This window comes from Glycine max, chromosome 9 (assembly GCF_000004515.6).
Source record: "Glycine max cultivar Williams 82 chromosome 9, Glycine_max_v4.0, whole genome shotgun sequence".
Taxonomy (NCBI): domain Eukaryota; kingdom Viridiplantae; phylum Streptophyta; class Magnoliopsida; order Fabales; family Fabaceae; genus Glycine; species Glycine max.
Genome location: NC_038245.2, coordinates 33,235,664 through 33,256,364, shown reverse-complemented (window position 1 = coordinate 33,256,364; position 20,701 = coordinate 33,235,664). Strand labels below are relative to the sequence as shown.

The 20,701-nt window shown below is 30.7% G+C and overlaps 2 protein-coding genes across 2 annotated transcripts; one reads left to right on the top strand and one right to left on the bottom strand.

Moving 5' to 3' along the window:
- Positions 1 to 6,631: 6,631 nt before the first annotated feature.
- LOC100526984 (uncharacterized) lies at positions 6,632 to 9,858 on the top strand. The gene is made up of 2 exons (NM_001249938.2): positions 6,632 to 7,021; positions 9,484 to 9,858. The coding sequence occupies exons 1-2, from the start codon at positions 6,709 to 6,711 to the stop codon at positions 9,669 to 9,671; spliced, it is 501 nt and encodes a 166-aa protein (NP_001236867.1). The 5' UTR covers positions 6,632 to 6,708; the 3' UTR covers positions 9,672 to 9,858.
- A 3,444-nt stretch (positions 9,859 to 13,302) lies between these two features.
- On the bottom strand, positions 13,303 to 13,722 carry LOC102668507 (uncharacterized mitochondrial protein AtMg00810-like). Its single transcript, XM_006588136.1, has one exon. It carries the CDS (start codon positions 13,720 to 13,722, stop codon positions 13,303 to 13,305), a length of 420 nt encoding a protein of 139 aa, XP_006588199.1.
- Between the last annotated feature and the right edge of the window lie 6,979 nt (positions 13,723 to 20,701).

Here is a 20,701-nt window from a genome sequence, read left to right as displayed (position 1 = left end):
AAATAAATAATAATAATAATAATAATAATAATAATAATATCATTAAAAATATTTAAAAAATACAGACACAAATAAGAAATATTAAAGAAATTATTTTAACATTAATCACAATACTAACTATTTAAATGACAAATCATAAATAACATAAATCATAATTAATATCATTAAATATTAAAAAAAATAATATAATATTTAAATGACAACTGATAAATAACAATATTATTATCTATAATTATCTTCAACAACAATTAACAATTTTATATTATTATAAAATAAAAAACAAATCTAACACACTATAAAAGTAACAATAATTACCTCTACAAACAAATCCACTAAAAAAATAAAAGTAGAATTTTTTAGTAGATAAATGAACAATTGTAAACAAAAAAAAACAATTTGTTAGATAATTAATAAAAAATAATTAAAATGATAAACAAATAAAACTAACAGGAAAAATATATAAGGATAAAGAAAATGAACTTGTTGAGAGTGAATAACATTTTGTTGTAAACAAAATGCCTACATGCAGAAAAAGAAAACCTATAAATGATAAAATATAACAATTTATACAAATTAAATAAATTTAAAGTAATAAAAAAAATTACAAACCACGGCGCGAGCCAAGGCGCCTGCACCAAGAGCGCGGGCCAACGTGTCTGCACGCAGAGCACGACCCAACGCATTTGCAGTCCAATCCAATAATGCCAGCGTCAACAGCACTTTGACGCGCTGTCCCACCATCCCTACCACCTAGTCACGTCGCTATTACAATAAACGCAACAAACGAAAAAATACTTTGTAATAAAAAAACAGACCCACAAAATAAATAATTTTAAAACCGACCCATTTAGATAAATAATTTGTAAAATGGACCCAATTGGTATTTTTGCCTAAAAAATTATGTTTTTGGCAATTGAATTCAACAACTGAGTTGTTTGGTTATTTGCCTATGTTTCTTATATACTTTAAAGGAAACATATTAAAATAATGTTATATATATATATATATATCAGACCTCGAAAATCTATATAAAACACACAAGACCTAGCTATAAACAGGAATAGATCACACTCTTATGCTCTAGCTAATCACCTCTAAATCCTAGATCAATATAAAGAAAAAGAAATTTTATAGTACAGTTACAAAACAAGGTTGGGAAGTTTTCAAATGGTTCATGTTGTGATCTACTAGTACTTGCACTTAAGAAATGCAAACGTCACTATATCCTTCCACGAGGATGCACTACATCAATTATAAACTAGAAACACTCGACTATTTCACGTTAATTAATATCTTTTCAAAACAACTAATTAAACTTTTTTATCACCATTGCTAAAAAATATTCACTAACTTTATAATTACTAAGTTCGGATAAAAAGGGATTGAAAATAAGATTAATTTAAAACTTAAATATTTTTTCGTACCTTTAATATATTTTATTTTCAGTTTATTATCTAAATTTATTTTATTTGACTATATGACATTTTTCAATTATTTTTATTTTTTTATATGTCATTGGTCTAAGTTTTTCAAGTGATGATGTGATCCTTGCTTAATTACTGTTTTAGTCTCTAAATTTGGGATATGTATTTTTTTAGTTCCTAAAATTTAAAAATACTTTTTTTAGTCCTTAAATTTTGAAAAGTATATTTTTTTGTCCTAATATAATAAATTAATACTTTATGATGATTTTTAGTTGTATTAAATTAAATTATTTTTTAATCACTTGAATTTGTATTTGAAAACTATCACAAAGTGCTAAAAGGATCTGTCACACTATTTAAAATACATCATAAAGTATCAATTTATTATGTTAGGGATTAAAAAAACAATTTTTTAAAATTTATGGGCTAAAAAAACATACCCCAAAATTTAGGGACTAAAAAAATATATCCCATTTAGGGAATAAAATAGTAGTTAAGTCTTAAACTAAAATGTGACATTGCAAAATGATAATCAGGTGTAAGCATCATTAAAAACACGAACTCTTTTTTTTATATATATACCAAAGCATAAAAACTTCAACTTCTTCACGTACATAAAACAAATACATTTTAATAAAAAAAAATTATCTATAAAAAAAGCCAAGAGAAGAAAAAGATGTGCCATGTAACCGGAAACAACCTTAGTCACGAACTTGTGGGCATGGCAAAATTATGGAGAAAAACCTATCAAAGGCAATCCATATCCAAGGTAAATAAATACCTAAACACATACATATGCAAAATCTCTATCACCTTTAGAGTAAGATATCCACAACATTACAATTTGAAACAGTCTCTCATTACAAGAAATTCATATCCATACTGAATTGGTTTGTGACTAAGAGTCTAAGCACCATTATTTTATAAAAACTATTAAAAATGTAAGAGTTGCAAAAGTAATGCCATGAGAAAGCAAGTAGAGCGAAGCAACACCAACCCGAACATGTTCATTTTAACCTACATTGTCATGTTGGAAAACAAGGCAACAATGGCCCACACTTCAACGTAGACCTAGATGCACTATCTAAAAAAGACGACAACGTTTTGATACCCAACATGGGTGCAATGTCAGATGTTGTTCTCTTGGGGTTAACCAGTTTAAAATAAATCTATTTTCAAACCTTATGTTGGCTCTTCAACCAGATCAACTCTTCTGTTGCAAAAATTACCAACCCCCCGCCCCTCTTTATCTAATGTGAGTTTTGTTGTTGCATGCGACTCTTTCAGATTATTAGTATAACGTTCTAACCAACTGAGTTAATAGACTAATTATATTATAAAATAAATAATGTTGTTATATATAATATTAAAATTTTTAATATATATTTAAGTGCATATAAATTTAAACAATAAATTTTATAACAATTAATTTTGATATAACTCATACGAATTATTTAATCTGTATGTTTTTTATAAATAAAAAATATTTACTATTAAAAAAATTAATTTATTAATAAATTAAAAATATATACTTTTGGAAAAAATTAAAAAAAAACACTAACGAATCACGTAAGAATTGTTTAATCTGTATATTTTTTATAAATAAAAAATATTTACTATTAAAAAAATTAACTTATAAATAAATTAAAAATATATATTTTTGAAAAAAAAAACACTTATAAATCACGTAATCCATATGAGTTAACTCGTACGGATTACGTAATCCATATGACTCATACAAATTACGTAATCCGTATGACTCATGAATTGCGTAATCCATATGAGGTATACGAATTATGTAATCCGTAAAACAAAAAATCTTTAAGGGCATTTTTGAAATTTTGTTTTAACGTTGGGTGCATAAGTAATATGGCTGGTGAACCTACCAAACCCTCATGTGGTTATTGTAAGAGGGCTTCATTTTCTCTCTTGGTTTGTCGTACACTAAAACAAAGTCCATGTGATGAATGTTCCACATGGAACTTCTGATTCTCCCATCAAACATACGTTACCTGGACAAACAAATTTATTGTTAAATTATATTTTTTTTAAAAAAATAGATTATAATCTTTTAATAACATTTCAATGTTTATAAAAAATTATAATTAATAAATTTTGTAATGTATAAAGGGGGAATTTAATTATGGGGAGACCTAGCGTTGGAGTTTGAAGTGGTCTTATAAAGTCATGTAAAGTGAGATCCTCTCCATTTAATGTGTAATTCAATGCGATATGAACTTGGCGGGATACCGAACAATGTTCTTGTGTGCAAGTTTTAGAAAACAATTAAGATAAAAAAAAAACAATTTTACAATTACAAAACACGCTTAAATAAGTTTTCAAATGGCTTGTTAATGCTGTGAACTTGTGAAGTACTTGGGTTTAAATGTCCACACATTTTTCGCAACAAGACCTTTCTTATGAAAGGCAAATGTCACTACATTCTCTCACAAGGATGCACTACATCAATTATACCCGTTCAAAAATAACTAAGTTTTCATTAAAAAAAAAGGTGGAAATAAGTTTAATTTAATTTAAAATAAAATATTCTAATGAAAAAAAAAAAGAATTAGTTTTAAGCATAGAGAATAATAGAGAATAATTGTAGCTATTTGTTAATGACATAACCTTAAGTATCAACAAAACATTGAAATCAAGATCAATTACTAAGAGAGTATGACTTAATTCATTAAATATAGTGGGTGAGTTGTTATAAATCTCTTACTATATATATATTTCATTCCTACATATCAAAAAAAGAAAGCAAGTCAGTTGAAATAAAATCAAAATGATGTTAGAGCATAAACAAAATATTACTATCATGAATGATTATTAAATTAAATAATGAATAAATTATTGCTTATAACAAGTTTCATGGTAACTTACTCATTTGTTAAATTTTGTCACCAAACTTTTACTAAAAGATAAAACATAGTATAAATAGAAGAAGACCCTTTAACTTATATTATTCTTTTAATAGAAAAAAGTAAATTCAAGAAAAATAATAAATTCCAATAAAAAGATGAAACGCATAACGTTCTTAATGTAGGTAGGACTTTAATCATAGATTCACATAACTTTTATCTTGTTCTTACTTTTCAAGATCTTACCACACTAACTCCATCTACATTTTAAAGTGTATGTCACAATGTTTTGCAAAGTAACTACAAAACCTTTTATACTAGTTTTGACGGAGATTTTGAGAAACTCGATTAAATACTTGATAGAGCTTCCAAGGAACTACTCATTAATACAGTTCCTTAATACTTAGTTCAAATTTAATAAGTGAATTGAATATAAAGCACAAATCTTAATCCACTTATAATAGTTTTGATTTCTTGATCAATCATTAATTTAACATGTATTTAATTATATTTAATATTTATTCAACAAATGCTCTTAAGTATTAAGTGTTTGAAACTAAAACATAACAAATAACCTATTAGTTAGTATGATAATTTTAGGTTAAAGAAAACTATTAAACCTCTTATTGAGAATTTTTTATTGACATTTTATGGTAAATTTAATCATTAGAAAATTTCAATTGAGTCAGTTCAATGATCACATTCACATGTAATTCATATATATATGTAAGTTCAATGATCACATTCACATGTAATTCATATATATATGTAAATTAATAAATGAGATCTATTAATATTTATTTAATAATTAAATACTATCACGTATATTTTAATCTATCCAGATTATTGGTGTCTTATTTATAATAATTCTATGGTCAAAAATAATTTAGATTAAAATTATAAAAAAAATATTTCTCATAATCTCCATTATGATAACGAGTTTTTAATTTTAATAAAAGATATCATCAAAATTATTCAATCAAATAGTGAAATATGACAATGAAAACAAAATAATATTTTATTATTAAAACTAGAATTGATTACATGATGACTTGGATCGTGGACATATAAATTTATTCTCAACAATTATCTATGGAACTTAGCATATAGTTCTAAACTCTCAATTTCATCTTGCCTTTATTTATTTTATTTTAATTCATTTTATTTCTGTTTAGCATACAATCAAATCATTGAGCTAATACACTAACAAGTCGATGGTTCGAGTGATATTTAATTCGATCCTTTTGTAAGGTTTTAAATTCAAGTCTTATTTATGAAAAAAAATATGGTTGGAAAGAGAAAATTCTAATAAAGGTGGTTAGTTAAGTTCTCAAAGACAAAGATGAATCATCAACAAAATTAACAAATATTCGGTACCAATAATATGATGACAAAGAACAAACCATATGTTGATAATGGCTCAATTTCAAGATTTTCATCTGCTTTTCGGAAAGGCAATTATTATTTCCACTCTTCCTATATAATGTCCTCCCTTTTCAATTTTATTTTCCAAAATTATCCAGAAAATTACATTCCCCTTTCTGTACTCTTTATAAGCTTTGCACTTCTATTTACTGGAATTAGTGGGTATATTCTTCGACATGTAGTATTTTGTTTCATAAGAACCATGTTTTGAAGCTCCTCAGTCGGGGTATTTTGGCAATACTCTTGTTCAATGCCAAATATGGCAATTGACCACAATGACAACCAAAAAGAGAGTGACCAAATAGAGAGAGGAGAAGGATAGGGAGAGGGGAATTAAGTGGGACAATAAAATGCCAATTTAGAAATTGCTTATTGATAGTGAGGAACAAGACTGTATTTTTCTAGTCATAAAAAAGGGTTTGTGATTTTTCATCTCATTACGACCGCACTTTCAAAATTGTTGGAAACCATATTTATCAAAAGGAAATTGATATTCCTTGACCTAGAAGTGCTTCACGGCAATGTCCTAAGCCATCTCAATCTCTTTTTTGTGTTAAGGGTTCCAAGCCACACACATTGGTGTTTCTTGTATATTTGAGCACCCAACAAGCCATCTAGTTCTTTGTATTTGGACGATGGAGGCTTTTGCAACTCTGTCTCAGTGCTGCTGTGCAATCTGCAGTTGCAGAGAGACTCGCCTAATTGACAAAGGGAAAGGGGAGTATATTCTCAGGGTAATTTTGGATTAAGAAAAATGAAAGGAGAGTGCATTAGTAAATAAGGGAAATGGAAATAGCAATAGCCTTCGGAAAACCCACAACAGGCCCAATCTCCACTTCCTTTTGGACCCACGCAACCACACACCTACAGGCCCAATCCTCGCCTCTCTCCATATCGAACCCACGCAACAACACACCTACACACATTCCTCCCAGACTCGGAACAGCAACGTTGTAGAGGGAGACTTTTGGGGGAGAGTGAGTGAGAGTAAAAAGATGTTTCTGCGTGCGGTGGCGCGGCCGTTGATGGCGAAGGTGAAGGCTTCGACGGGGATCGTGGGGCTGGACGTGGTGCCGAACGCGAGGGAGGTGCTGATTGGGCTGTACAGCAAGACGCTGAAAGAGATCCAGAAGGTTCCCGAAGATGAAGGGTACCGCAAGGCCGTGGAGAGCTTCACCAAGCACAGGCTCGGCGTGTGCAAGGAGGAGGAGGACTGGGAGAACATCGAGAAACGCCTCGGCTGCGGCCAGGTCGAGGAGCTCATCGAAGAGGCTCAGGACGAGCTCAAGCTCATTTCCTACATGATCGGTATTCTCCATCGCCCCTTCCTTCTTCTTCTTTTTTTTTTTTTTTTGAATTAGTTGATCTGGTTTGTGTAATGTAATGTCCTAGTGTCCTATTTTGTTTGAAGCTTGATTTTTAGTTCTTATTTGTTTTAATTTGTCTTGTTTTTACTATCGTTTTAGACTGTGTTGTGGTTACTTGTAGATTCGTTTACTTTTTGAAAAACTGGGAATTGTGAAACTTTTTGAACCAGAATGCGAGATTGTAAAGGGATTTTTTGACTGTAGTTGGGATTCGGCTTTTGTGGGTCATTACATGGCTGTGTTCTATCCATTGTTTTATAAACTGTGATTGCGGTTTCAGTTTTGTTGTGATCCTTCATGTTGCGGCTGACATGGCTGAAATTGTGGTCCCGGAGACCCAGAAAACCTTGACATTGTGGCTGCTGCCACAATTGCAATCACAGGACGTTTTTAAAAGATTGATTCAATGAATTGGTCATGGAATTTCACACAGCTGCGTGAAATGACCTGCTCATCTAGGGTTGCTGTTGTTTGGTGTGACATGACCGTGCTTAAATCCTTCTAGACTTGTGTAATTCTCACGTTTTCTCCTTAGGATCCTGCGTTAAAACCTTTCTGTAGCTATATTAACATTACCATCCATGACCTTTTATAGTAATTGTGCAATGCTGCTCGTTAAAGATACTAAATACAAAATGAAAGTCAGTTAGCTCTGCACAATTGACCATTCATATCATCACCAACTTAAAAGAAAAAAATGGTTCTAGTTATCTAAGCTGTCTACCTACACCATGCCCTCTGCTAGGACTATAGGAGCAGAACTAAATGAAGGGCTGAAGGGGAACACAACTCCTTTGAAGATATCCTTGAGGGGGAAACATGTAGGCCATCCAGTTTACATATGTCAAACCTAGAATACCAAGGGAAAAGGGGTGAGAATTCAAAGAATTCCCAATATCAGTTTAATACATTTTCGAGCTACATGATGTTATAGAATCACTTCTAAGTTCTAACTATGCTGAGTTTCTCTTATTTTCCTGTGCCCATGAGAATTTTGTATTTTGTTTAAACTATGAATGAGTAGTTACACTTACATCTTGTGGGAAACATGTATTTCATTTTTATCCACATTCCCTTGCTATTGTGCACAATGTGTAAATCTCTGTCCAATACCAAATTGATGGGTAATACTTAAATGCATAATATCGATACATTTGGGGTCTATTGTATTATATAGGATTTAATTATTAGATGTAGAGCATTTTTTTTAATTGTCATGCAATGCTAGCTGAATGAAAGAACGTTGACAGAAATAGAATCTTATATCATCGCCAAATTCAAGAGGTAGTGAATAGTGAGTAGTGACAAGTGGAAGGAAAATTCTCTTACCTTTTCATTCAGCTGATTATTTTTGTTCCCTAGAAATTGCATTAAGTTTAACTACAGTTTAATAAATGAATAATTAGTGATCAATTGCAAAGGTTGAGTAAATTTGCATTGAGGAGAAAGAATGTTCTGCAAATTATAGTTTCATATGCATATTTTGAAGTTTTGTTAGACATTGATTCCATTTTTAATTGATTATGTTGTTTACAGAGTGGATGGATCAAATTATTGTGTGGAACAAAGTTATATGTACATTTAATCTCCTCATTTACTTGTCCCATTGTGATATATTCTAGGGACACTAGATCCTCTGTTTGCCTTTTACTTATTTAAATAAATTTCTAAGTCCTAAAATGTCCAAACTTATGATTTGTAGCCAACCAAACTTGGTGGTAGTTAGGCTGGATTGTTTTTGTCTTTGCAAGTGATAGTGTTTTGTCTTGGAGTGACAACTTGGTCGTTGTAACTTGTAACTTTGGTGCTGTTTGTCTACATGGGTATACTGTATACTTGAATGAGGATTTTGCCTTGGTTAGGGTATTTTGAATTTTTCTAATCCAATCCAGGTTGAGTTTTGTTCACATTATGAATTTGGTAGTTCTTATTTCTTGATAATCAGTTTTAACTTTGATTCTTCTATGCTTTAATGCTAATTTAAATTTTGTCAGTGTTTCCAATTTTTTGTTTTTTGATAATCACTCTCGTTGTTACATAACAGAAATTAAGTTGTAGTTTTGAGTTTCATAAATTTTATTTTAAACCCTACCGAACAAGGAAGTAACATCTTATCTATTTTCAATAAAAAATTATAACTTTTTTGGAATATTTTTTGACAGCATTGTTTTCACTCTTATTCAAATTTTTGAGAATAGGGCACAAAGTAACATTTTTGTAGTAAAAGTGAACCAAAAAAATGCTCATTTGCTCAGAACAAACAGTCTTTTATTTGTTTTGCATTCTGCATTGATACAAATATTTATAAAAGGCAATTGATAAATGCATACCTTGGAATGTATTTGCATCAATTGATTAGAAAATTTGTTTTAACATATATTCAATGTATATTTTGGAGTGCAGAGTGGGATCCTTGGGGTGTTCCAGATGATTATGAATGTGAGGTGATTGAGAATGATGCACCAGTTCCCAAGCATGTTCCTCTCCACCGACCTCCTCCTCTCCCAACAGAATTTCACAAGACGCTAGAGGCACTTACAGGGAAAGATACTCCGGCTGCCAGCTCTAGTGAATCACCCTCAAAGGCATGAATTGCATCCACATTAGAGCTTTGGTTTCTCAATGAGTATATGCTTCTTTTCTTTGTATTGAACTTGTTTGCGTGAAGTAGTTTCAGACTCCTAAATAACAAGAATGGTATGGAATAACTAGAATTATGCATGAAATGACTTTGTTCTCAGATCCATAATTAATAATATTCAGAATTTCTGTTTGATCTATTAAAATTTCCCCATCCTATATAATTTAACACATTAATTCAGGTTCCTAGTTTCTGAATGACGCACCTGCCATTACATTATCTATGATTGGGTCAGTGTAAATTGATGAGCCATGAAGAACTGAGTTTATCAAATTGGATATATATATATATATATATATATATATATATATATATATATATATATATAATATCTTTGTCCATCTCCACCGTGTGTAAGTTTATCCAAATAGATACATTACAATATCTTGGTCCATCTCCACCATTGGTGGGTGTGTTTACACTGCGCATTATGGCATCTACTTTTATCATGTATTTCGAGGAGACGGTTGTCTCTGGAAACCATAATATGGTTCAAACATTCTCCGGGAAGTCTCTTAATATAACATGATCCATTTATTTGTAAGATAGGAGAATCTTGATTCATATGCAATTTTTTTGATGATTTCACTCAAAAGTTTGAATATTTTCCTTTTTTGAAAAAAAATTGATTGATATTTTTCACCACTTATTATTATAATTTTTTCCTAAAATAAAAGTAAAGTCATGCATAGTTTGGAAATTGAAGAGATTTCCATATAATTTAAACACCTGGGGTCAAATTATTTTGTTTTAATTAGGACAAAATGGCGATGGGAAATTCCTTCATTAAAAAATTGTGCATGTAAAATTCTAATTAATTTCATTGACTCTTAAACAATTGAAAATGAGTCACTTTCTTGTGGCAAATATTTTTACTCAATAATGTCTTTGTCAAACTGAATTTTTGATTATGAGAAAGATGTAAGTAAATTATTGATATAACACATGGTAATTTATATTTCGTTATAAGTACAACGCAAAAAAAAAAAAAAAAAAACTAGAGTATTCTTCAAATAATCAAAACATGAATGCAAGTATCCCAATTGACATTGAAATGTGAAGCAATCATAATTTTTAACTTATTGCCTTGTCTAAACATTATCAAGCTTAAATATTGGAGTAGTGCAAGAGGATGAGGTCTACAAGGGGCTGGAAAAAATAAACCAGAATGTTAGTTCTCTGAAATGTGTAACTGAAAATAAATAAAATTTTTAGTTGGAAGAGTGCTAGGAGCATACTCTTTCTAACATATTCTATTATTAGTTGAGATTTATTAAAAGCTATAAAAGCAGGATAGATAGTTATTGAATAAGAAATAAGACTCACAAAAACTTGTATTTTTAATAATTTTTGTCTAATAATAAAGAGTGTTTTTTTTTTTTTTTTTTTTACATAAAAGTGTGTTAGAGAGTGTATTTTAGAAAAAATAAATAATAACATTAATATACTTCAAATGAAAGATTAAAATCACAATAATTATAGAACATTCATGTTAATAATGGATATATATATATATAAGATTATTAAGTATAAAACATCAATAATTATAATTTTATGTAGTTCTATACTGTCAACCAATACAAAATTATTCTTAATAATTTTTAAGATAATTATTATAAAATTTAATAAATTTATCAAATGATATGTAATTAGATGAGAATATAAATTAATTTTATATTATAGATGTATAACCAAATTTTCAAAAGGTTGTCCAGGACATTTTTTTTTCTCAAAAAATATTTTGTATACAAACACTAGATGCACCCAACCATTCCAACAAGCAAGAAATCATGATCCTCCTGATTATTTAGCATGCTGCATTCGCACATTTAATTGTTCTTGCGTAATAAATATCATATTTCATTTACATGGAAGTTACGAAAACAAGTTAACCATTGTACTGCAAAAATAGTATCTCTTCTAACTTACATAAATATATTCAAATCATCTCAAATAAAATTAATTAGATTAACCAACCATAATACAACTTAAGAATCTAATCTAACATTCTAGGAGCTATTGACTTGAAATTATCCCATGCCTTTTCAAAATTATATTAACAACAGTTAAAAGTTATGAAATCTTACCGTCACAATTCAAAACTATAATATTACTTTATCATTTATTAAATATGTTGTTACCAATTAGCATTTTATAAACAATTTACAAGTGATCATCGCATAATTACAACAAAAATGTTTAAGTTTAACTGAAGTAAAAAGCTTCTTTTATTTGAAGTCATACGCATTTTTTTTTTTAAAAAACGGTAAGGTTTCTTATAAGGACATAAACTATATATGAAAGGGCATGTCTCCAAGAAATAAATTGTTGAAGAACTTGAAATAGGCATGTCTCCAAGAACGCTTGAGTTAGATTGAGCCAAACACCACCCAAAAACTTATAACAAATCCAAATGTTTTACTCATGTAAAATTCACGATTGAAAAGCGAATATTTATCCTCATGAATTTCAACATTTGGTTCTGGTGCTGTCCCCCATGAATACACAATTTCTCAAGTGGTGGCCCACAGAGATAAAAATTATCTTCATAACTCGAGATATTGAAACTCTGTAATTGTGTGTTAGTTGGAATTTCTCTAGCTAGATGATTATGTGACAAATCTAACATAGTGAGTCGATCAATTTGAGTAAGACTCGAAGGAATTGAACCAACAAGCTGGTTTCTTGACAAATCAAGAAATTCAAGTGATGTTAGCTTTCCAATATTTGAAGGAACTTTTCCTATGAAATTGTTTCTTGATAAATTCAATGAAACCATCTCCAATAAACTCTATTTCAAGTGGGATTTCTTTTGAGAAATTATTGCTTGAGAGATAGGTAGGATTTAAAGTACAAGAGACAAGAGGATGAAAGAGGAACTAGTGATTTTATTGAGCATAAACAACAAATATTTATACTACAAATTAAAAACAGAAATGTAAACAAACTTGAGAGACATATGCTAAGCTAATTAACTAAACCATGCATAAAATCCTCCTAAGAAATAACATAGGAACATGTCTTTATTTAACTGATTTGACTCCTTCAACCACATGTTGTTGGAGTCACAAAATCTCAACAATCTCCTCCTTGACTCAACGGCAGCATACACCAAGTTTTTGTTGAAGATACTCAAATCTTGCTTGAGGAAGTGATTTTGTTAAAAAATCAGTAAGTTGATTTTCAGTTTTGCAATACAGCAGCTGCACGTCACCTTGCTTTTGCACCTCCCTTAGGAAATACAACTTTATCTTAAAATGTTTTGTTTTCCCATGAAACACAGGGTTCTTAGAAATTGAAATTGCAGCTTGATTATCAACAATAACCTGTGTACTCTCCTTTTGCTCCATGCATAGATCAACCATAAGTTTTCTTAGCCAAATTGCTTGATTTGCAGCTACAACATCTACTATGTATTCAGCTTCAGCGGTAGATTGTGCTATGACATCTTGCTTCTTTGAACGCCATGAAAAAAACTCCAAAACCAAATGTGAAATAGTAGCTTGAAGTGCTTTTCATGTCATCATTACTCCCACCCAATCACTATCTGAATATCCATAAAGACTGAAATCTTTTACTGGCTAAAACTTCACTCCATAACCAATAGTACCCTTGATATATCTCAGGATTCTTTTAGTTGCCTTAAAATGAATCTCACTAGCACAGTGCATATATTGTGACAACAAGTTTACTACATAGGTAATGTCTGGCCTGGTTGCAGTCAAATACACCAGACATCCTATTAAGCTTCTGTACAGTTTTTCATCAACCTTTTCAGCTCCATCTTTATTGCTGAATTTCTCCTTTTGATTCATTAGCGTTGCAATTGGCTTGCATTCCTCCATCTTGAACTTTCTAAGAATTTCCTTTGCATATTTTTCTTGACTTACAAAGACTTCACCTCTATCTTGTTGCACCTGCATACCAAGGAAATAAGACATTTTTCCAAGATCAGTAATTTCAAAGGCTTCTTTCATTCCTCCTTTAAACTCTTTACTCATCTCCTTTGAACTTCTTGTAATAAGTAAGTCATCAACATACAAGGAGACAATGACTATTCCAACATCCGTCTTCTTGACATACAAGGTAAACTCACTTAGACTTTTTTTCGAAGCCTAAGCTTATCAAATGTGCATCAATTCTGACGTACCAAGACCTTGGGGCTTGCTTTAAGCCATACAAGGCCTTTTTCAGCCGATAGACTTTCTCCTCCTGTCCATGAACTACAAATCCTTAAGGTTGCTCTACAAAAATTTCTTCTTCCAAGTGCCCATTCAAAAAGGCTGATTTAACATCCATGTGATGTATAATCCAATCTTTTTGAGTAGCAAGAGCTAACAACAACCTTATGGTATCCAACCTAGCAACCAGAGAAAAAGTTTCTGAGAAGTCTACCCCGAACATCTGCGCATATCCCTTCACGACAAGCCTCGCCTTATGTTTGTTTACAGAACCATCAGCATTAAGCTTGGTTCTATAAATCCATTTCACTCCAATGACATTTTTATCTTTAGGTTTCTCCGTGAGCTCCCATGTTTGATGTTTTTCAATCATATCAAGCTTCTCCTTCATTGCACTTACCCACTTCGAATCAGTTGCAGCTTCATTGTAGTCTACAGGCTCCATTATAACAACATTACATCTTTGATAAATATCAGAGAGAGATCTAGTTCCTCTAACTGGCTGGTCATCCACATCTTCTTCGCTCTCTTCCTGAATTTGAAGCTTCTCACTTTCCTTGCTCCATTTTTCTTCTTCAAAGAATAGCACATCTCTGATAACAATAACTTTATTACTTTGTGGCAAGAATATTCTATAGGCTTTTGATGTTGAGCTATAGCCTACAAAGATTCCCGCTTCCGCCTTTTTATCAAGTTTGTCTCTCTTAACCTGTGGAATATAAGAGAAACACAAGCAGCCAAAGACTTTCAACTTCATCAATTTTGGTTTGAAAGAGCTTTTGTTGACGATCTGTTCAGCAAAAAAAAATAGAAGTGCTTGCAGCCTCTGCCCAAATTTTTTTTGGAAGATCTTTGTCATGAAGTAAACATCTCGCCATTTCCAAGACCGTTCTATTTTTGCGCTCCACAACCCCATTTTGCTGTGGGGGTATGCGGTGCTGTCAATTGATGTTCTATCCCTGCTTTGCCATTCAGAGATGGGGTTTTTTGAGGTGCTCCGACATCCGTATGTACTAACTATAGCTTGCTTGTTGCTCTCCAAGATTTGCCTTTTGGAAAAGGCAACCTCATTTGTTTTTCATATTGACAAGCAACACATACGAGTGATTTCTCTTCCAATTCAGGCAGACCTTGTACAACATCATTCTTCCTCAAATAGAGCAAAGCGCCATGATGAAAATGACCCATCCTTTAATGCCAAACCAGCGTGTTGTCTTCAACCTTGTGCACAACAAGCTGCTCTTCATCAATCAAATTCAAGGCAAAGCTTTTGCCTTTCATTTGAACTCTGAATAATTCTTTATTATCTGAATCTTTAATCATGCAACTTTTATCTTCAAATAGAACTTTATAGCCTTTCTCTAGAAGTTGGCCAACACTCAACAAGTTTTGGTTAATTTTAGGAACATATAGAACATCAGGAACCAATTTCAGACCTGTGCAACCTTCGATCATGATGGTTCCTTTGTCCTTCACTGCTATTTTTGCTCCGTTTCCAATTCTGACATTTGTGTTGTAGGTTGCATCAAGATCTTTGAATAATTCTTGATCGTAAGTCATGTGGTTCGTGCAACCACTGTCAATTAGCCAACTTTCTGTTGATCTTGTGGTAACAAAGCAAGAAACAACAAAAATTTCTTCTTCATCGACCTCTTCAACAGCAGCTTGTACATTCTCTTGTTTTTTTGATGACTTGAAGATTTTCTCCACATGCCCTAATTGTCCACATTTATGGCATTTCATATCTGGCCTTCACCAACACTTTGTCTGTGGATGATTGTTTTTTTTTTACAAAAAGGACATGATGGAAAATCATGAGAGGATTTGCTACCATTTTTGTGGTTGAAACTTCCTGACTTGCCCTTCTTTTTTTTGTCCAGTGATTTAGCTACCAAAGCCCCTTCAGTAGTACCTTCTTGTCTCATGAGTTCTTTGTTTCGGAGCCTGAAGTGCGGTCAAAAGCTCTGCCAAGGTGATAGTAGAAAGATCTTTTGATATCTGCAAAGCTAATTAACTAAACCATGCATAAAATCCTCCTAAGAAATAACATAGGAACATGTCTTTATTTAACTGATTTGACTCCTTCAACCACATGCTGTTGGAGTCACAAAATCCCTACAAGATCAATACTTTTTAAAAGTAGTAACTCATTATTCTTGAACATTTGTTCTAAACCTTTCCACATCAAGAATGTATTCAGATCATATGATCCAGAGAATGGCTCATCACCACCAATTTCAACATAATATCGATGGGCTTAAATATCACTTGAAGACGTCTTTTGAGCCATTGAAGTAAGATTTTTTATGCATTTAGGAACTTGCCCAGAAAAAGTTATTCATTGAGAGATCCAAGAGTTGAATGCTTCTTAGATAACAAATCTGCAATGGTAAACTTCCATTGAAATGATTGCTTCCCAAACTCAAAATTTCCAACTCTTGCATATTGCTCCCAATCCAAGCAGGGATAGGTCCTGATAATTTGTTTCCTACCACACCTAACATGCAAGATCGCAATCCTATTTTGCTCAACTGAAAAGATGGAACCCAATTTTGGATAAATGTCAAGGCCAATGAGTTGTCAGATAAGTCCAGTGAGTCCAAGTTGGACATATTGGCAAAATGGTAGTCTATGAGTACACCTTTTAAGGAGTTTGAATTCAAATATAGTATCTTCAGTTGAGGTGAAAATTGAATATCTTTAGGAATCTTTCCATTTAGCTTGTTTCCATCAACATATAATGCTCTTAAAGATGAGAATATTGAGAGATCAGGTAGTGTGCAATTGATTTGATTCATGCATAGATATAATTCTTCCAATGAATATCTAGCACATGACAAGTGATGGATTATCATTGGAAACTGTTCGCTCTAGCTATTGTTAATGAGCCCAGAGCACATGCATTGCCAAATGAGACATGTCCAGCTTCTAAAGTGTTTGATCAGATTGACAAAGACACCAACTTAGATCGCAATTTGTTACCTTCTGGTATCTTGCCATTTAATTTATTTTCTGAAAGATTCAATGTTTTCAAGGTTGAAAATATTGAAAGATCAGGCAACATACTATTGATTTTATTTCTTCCCAACTTCAGCTCCTGTAGGAGTTTCTAGCACACCCAGACAAGTGGTGGATTAACACTGGAAACTCTTGATTCAAATTGTTATCTGTCATGTTCACTAAAGATCAAGCCTTGTCTCAAAACAAAGGGTTTCAAAGTCATGCAAGGCTCTGGTATCGATTACCAGGAAGTGTAATCGATTACTAGAAGGGAAGAATGAAAAAAAGCTATTGAAAAAGGGTTTGAATTTGAATTTTGAACATGTAATCGATTACCATATGTCTGTAATCGATTGCCAGTAACGAAACTCCTAAAATTCAAATTCAAAAGTCACGACCCTTTAAATTATAACTGTATAATCGATTACACAAACATTGTAATCGATTACCAGTGAAGAGTTTTCATAAAATCTGTCAATAGTCACATCTTTTGATTGGATTTGTGAATGACCATCAAATGCCTGTAAATAGGTGACTTGGACACGAATTTTGAAGAGAGAGTTTTGCTTTTTCAAAATATCTTATCCTCTCAAAAAGGAAATGAGAGAGATTCCAAGAAAACTTCATTGTCAAATGCTCTCTCAAAAGAAACTCTTGGGCAAACACATGTAAATCCATTAAGAGTTTCTTCATGGACTTCAATTGTAATATCCTTCTCTTCAAGAGAGAATTCTTCTTTCTTTCTTCTCATTCAAAGAGATTGATTAAGGGACTGAGAGTCTCTTAAGTTGTAAGGATTCCTAAACACAAGGGATGAGTTGTCACTGTGTGGTTTAGACTTTGTAAACGGATTTTTACAAAGGGAGTGAAAAATCTCAAGTGAGTTGCTTGAATACTGGACGTAGGCACGGACTTTGCTGAACTAGTATAAAAACTGTGTTTACATTCTCTTTTCCTTTATCTCATTTATTTTGTTGCAATCAATTTTGTCTGGCATGTTTAAATAACATTATTAAATTAATTGCTGTTTCTTCTACATTCTAAGCCTATTCCTCTTAACTTATTGAGGTCGTTGGGTTAATATTATTTTAGTATTATGTATGTTGTATGTATATCACTTGACTTTTTTAAGATTTGTTTGATTTGAAATGAATGAAAAATTGACATATTTTTATTGTAAAAGATTTAACATATTAATAATTTTGATAGATTGTTATTTATAATTTTTAATGTAATTTAATTTAAAAGATGAAAAGAAAGTATATAAATTTTAATGAAATAATATTTTAATAAAAACTGCAAAATTGAACTGAACCAACTAATAAGAAAAAAAATCTATTAGAGAGAAAAATACAAAATTTGAATATTTATTAGGGATTAAAAATATATTTTAGTCTTAATAAATTTTTAATCATATTTATTATCCTTACTTTTTATTTTTAATAATTAATTATTTACATAAGAACATATTTTACTCTTTTAAATTTAACAAATAATAATCATATAATTATTTTTTCATATTCATAAACTTATATTTAAACTAGAAAAGGCCATTTAATATATTTATTTTCTTATTTTGTTGTAAAAAATATTATTAACTCTTCTATATCAAACATAGTTTTTTAATTTTAATTTGTAATATGTGAATCAAATATAAATTAAATAAACATGCCAATAGAAGCTAGGTTTAGGGGAAGAATTTATAGTCTCTTACAAAGGATTAAATTGAGGAAGAAAACTAATAACTTATCAGTTAACCTAATTTTATAAGCTAGTTAACCTCTGAAAATGACTAATAAGAGACTAAACTAAGTTTGAGTATTAGACAAGTAAGCTAGCTAGTGAGAATAAATTATAAGGTAGTATTTACCAAGCCTACATGTTTGATATATCAAAGAAAGTGATAGAGGATTATCCAAGAAGGAAGAGTTTGACTTAGGTAAACTCAACCTAGATGGACCCACTTGAGCAAGGAGTAAGATTTCAAGAAGAGCTTAGCAAGATACTAAATTCTCTCATGGAAGGAAGAGAAGAAAAAGTGAAGTTCATTTATTTTAACCAACTTTTAGAATAAGATTCATTTTTTGTTTTTTTAATTATATTTTTGACCTATTTTTGGACTTGTAATGGGCTGCTATCTTTTTTGTTGTTATTTCTAAGTCTTTTAATTATTAGATTAGTTATTGACCCTGAGTCTAATTTAAGATTATTAGTAGGAGTTATAAATAGACTCCTTAAATTTTCAGATGAGTCACAATTAAGAGATGGGTCTCTCTTGGTTCTTGTGTGAAAGCTTAGGTTCTTATCAAAGAATTCTATTCTTTGTGTGGCAGATCATCATCAACTTATCAATCTCCCTAGATTGTGGGGTTGTTCTTTCCGTCTCCTTCTCTAATTCCACTTTTTTCTTTTATTTTTCTCCATTTCATAGAGTTCCAAATTGATTTTCCAGGTTGCTGATGCTAAAAATTGGATCCGGAAATCAGGGTTTGATCAAGAAGACTATGTACCCCGAAATGGAAGACTACACTAGACACTTTGGAAGCCAAGGATGGGAAAAGTATCTGTCAATGCCGAAATAAATTATATTGGAAGGTTCATTTAATTAATTTATTTATGTTAAAAAAATCTGGCTCATGGAGCAGAAACATTGGAAAAAAGAATACATAAATTAAAAGAATTAATTCAGTTCCAATGCAAAAAAAAAAAAAAAGAAGAAGAGAAAAACAAACTATAAAGCCTATTGTTAAAATATACACACTAAAAAATCAATATTTTTTCTCTAATCCAGAATAGAAACATAAATTATTCAAAGTTTGATTTTGTTTAAGTTATTTAAGCCAAATGACAATATTAAATGCATTTAATCTTATCAATTTTTAAATTTTATTATAATTAACTAAAATCTCATCATTCTTGCATATGAGTGAATAAACCAATTAATAATGTCAAATGAGTGGGAAAGAGATTTAAAACTCAATTTTAAAAAAATACACTTAATTATTTGGTTAGACTTCTTAATAATATGACAAGTCAATTTAACATTGTTATTTATTAGTAAAGACCAAAGTTGTTAATAGAGGAAAATTATAAGGACCAAAAACACTAAAACATTAGTTTAGAGAGTATAAGCAAAAATTCAAAAAAGTTAATTAGAAACTAAAAGGTAATGAACTTTTTTGTTAGCTTTGGTTTTTTGGCATAGCTTCTTTTATGCACACTTGTTACCAAAGTTATCAAATTCGATAGTTTACGTAGATCCGTGAAAGTTCTAAAATTTCACTAGTAAACTCAACTGATAGACTTGTAAAATTTTACTTTATATAAAAATAATAATAAAATATCTATAAATAACATATAAATTAAACATTTCAACAATATAATAAAGCAAAATAGTAAATAATAAATTTCACAATACTTAAATAACCAAGTTTTGTAATGCATCATTACTAGATAATAACTTGTAGATGTTATCATAGTGGTAGATTATTCTCATCAAAGGTTTGATGTTATTAGAAAACAATGGTTTGATGTTATTAAATATGAATTTTTTTTTATTTGGGAACAACACACTAAATGAAGGTGTGTTAACACTAAAAAGATAAAAAAACAACCCAAAAATAATTTACATTTTGGTCTAATTTTTTTTAACTTACTGACTCTTTGACTTGGTAGTAAACTCGAAAGTTTACCGAGTTTATTTCAATTTTATAGAGTTTATCCAGAATTTACTAAAAATAGAGTTTACACACAAATAACTCATAAAGGATAAGTAGACTCATAACCTAAGAGTTAACGA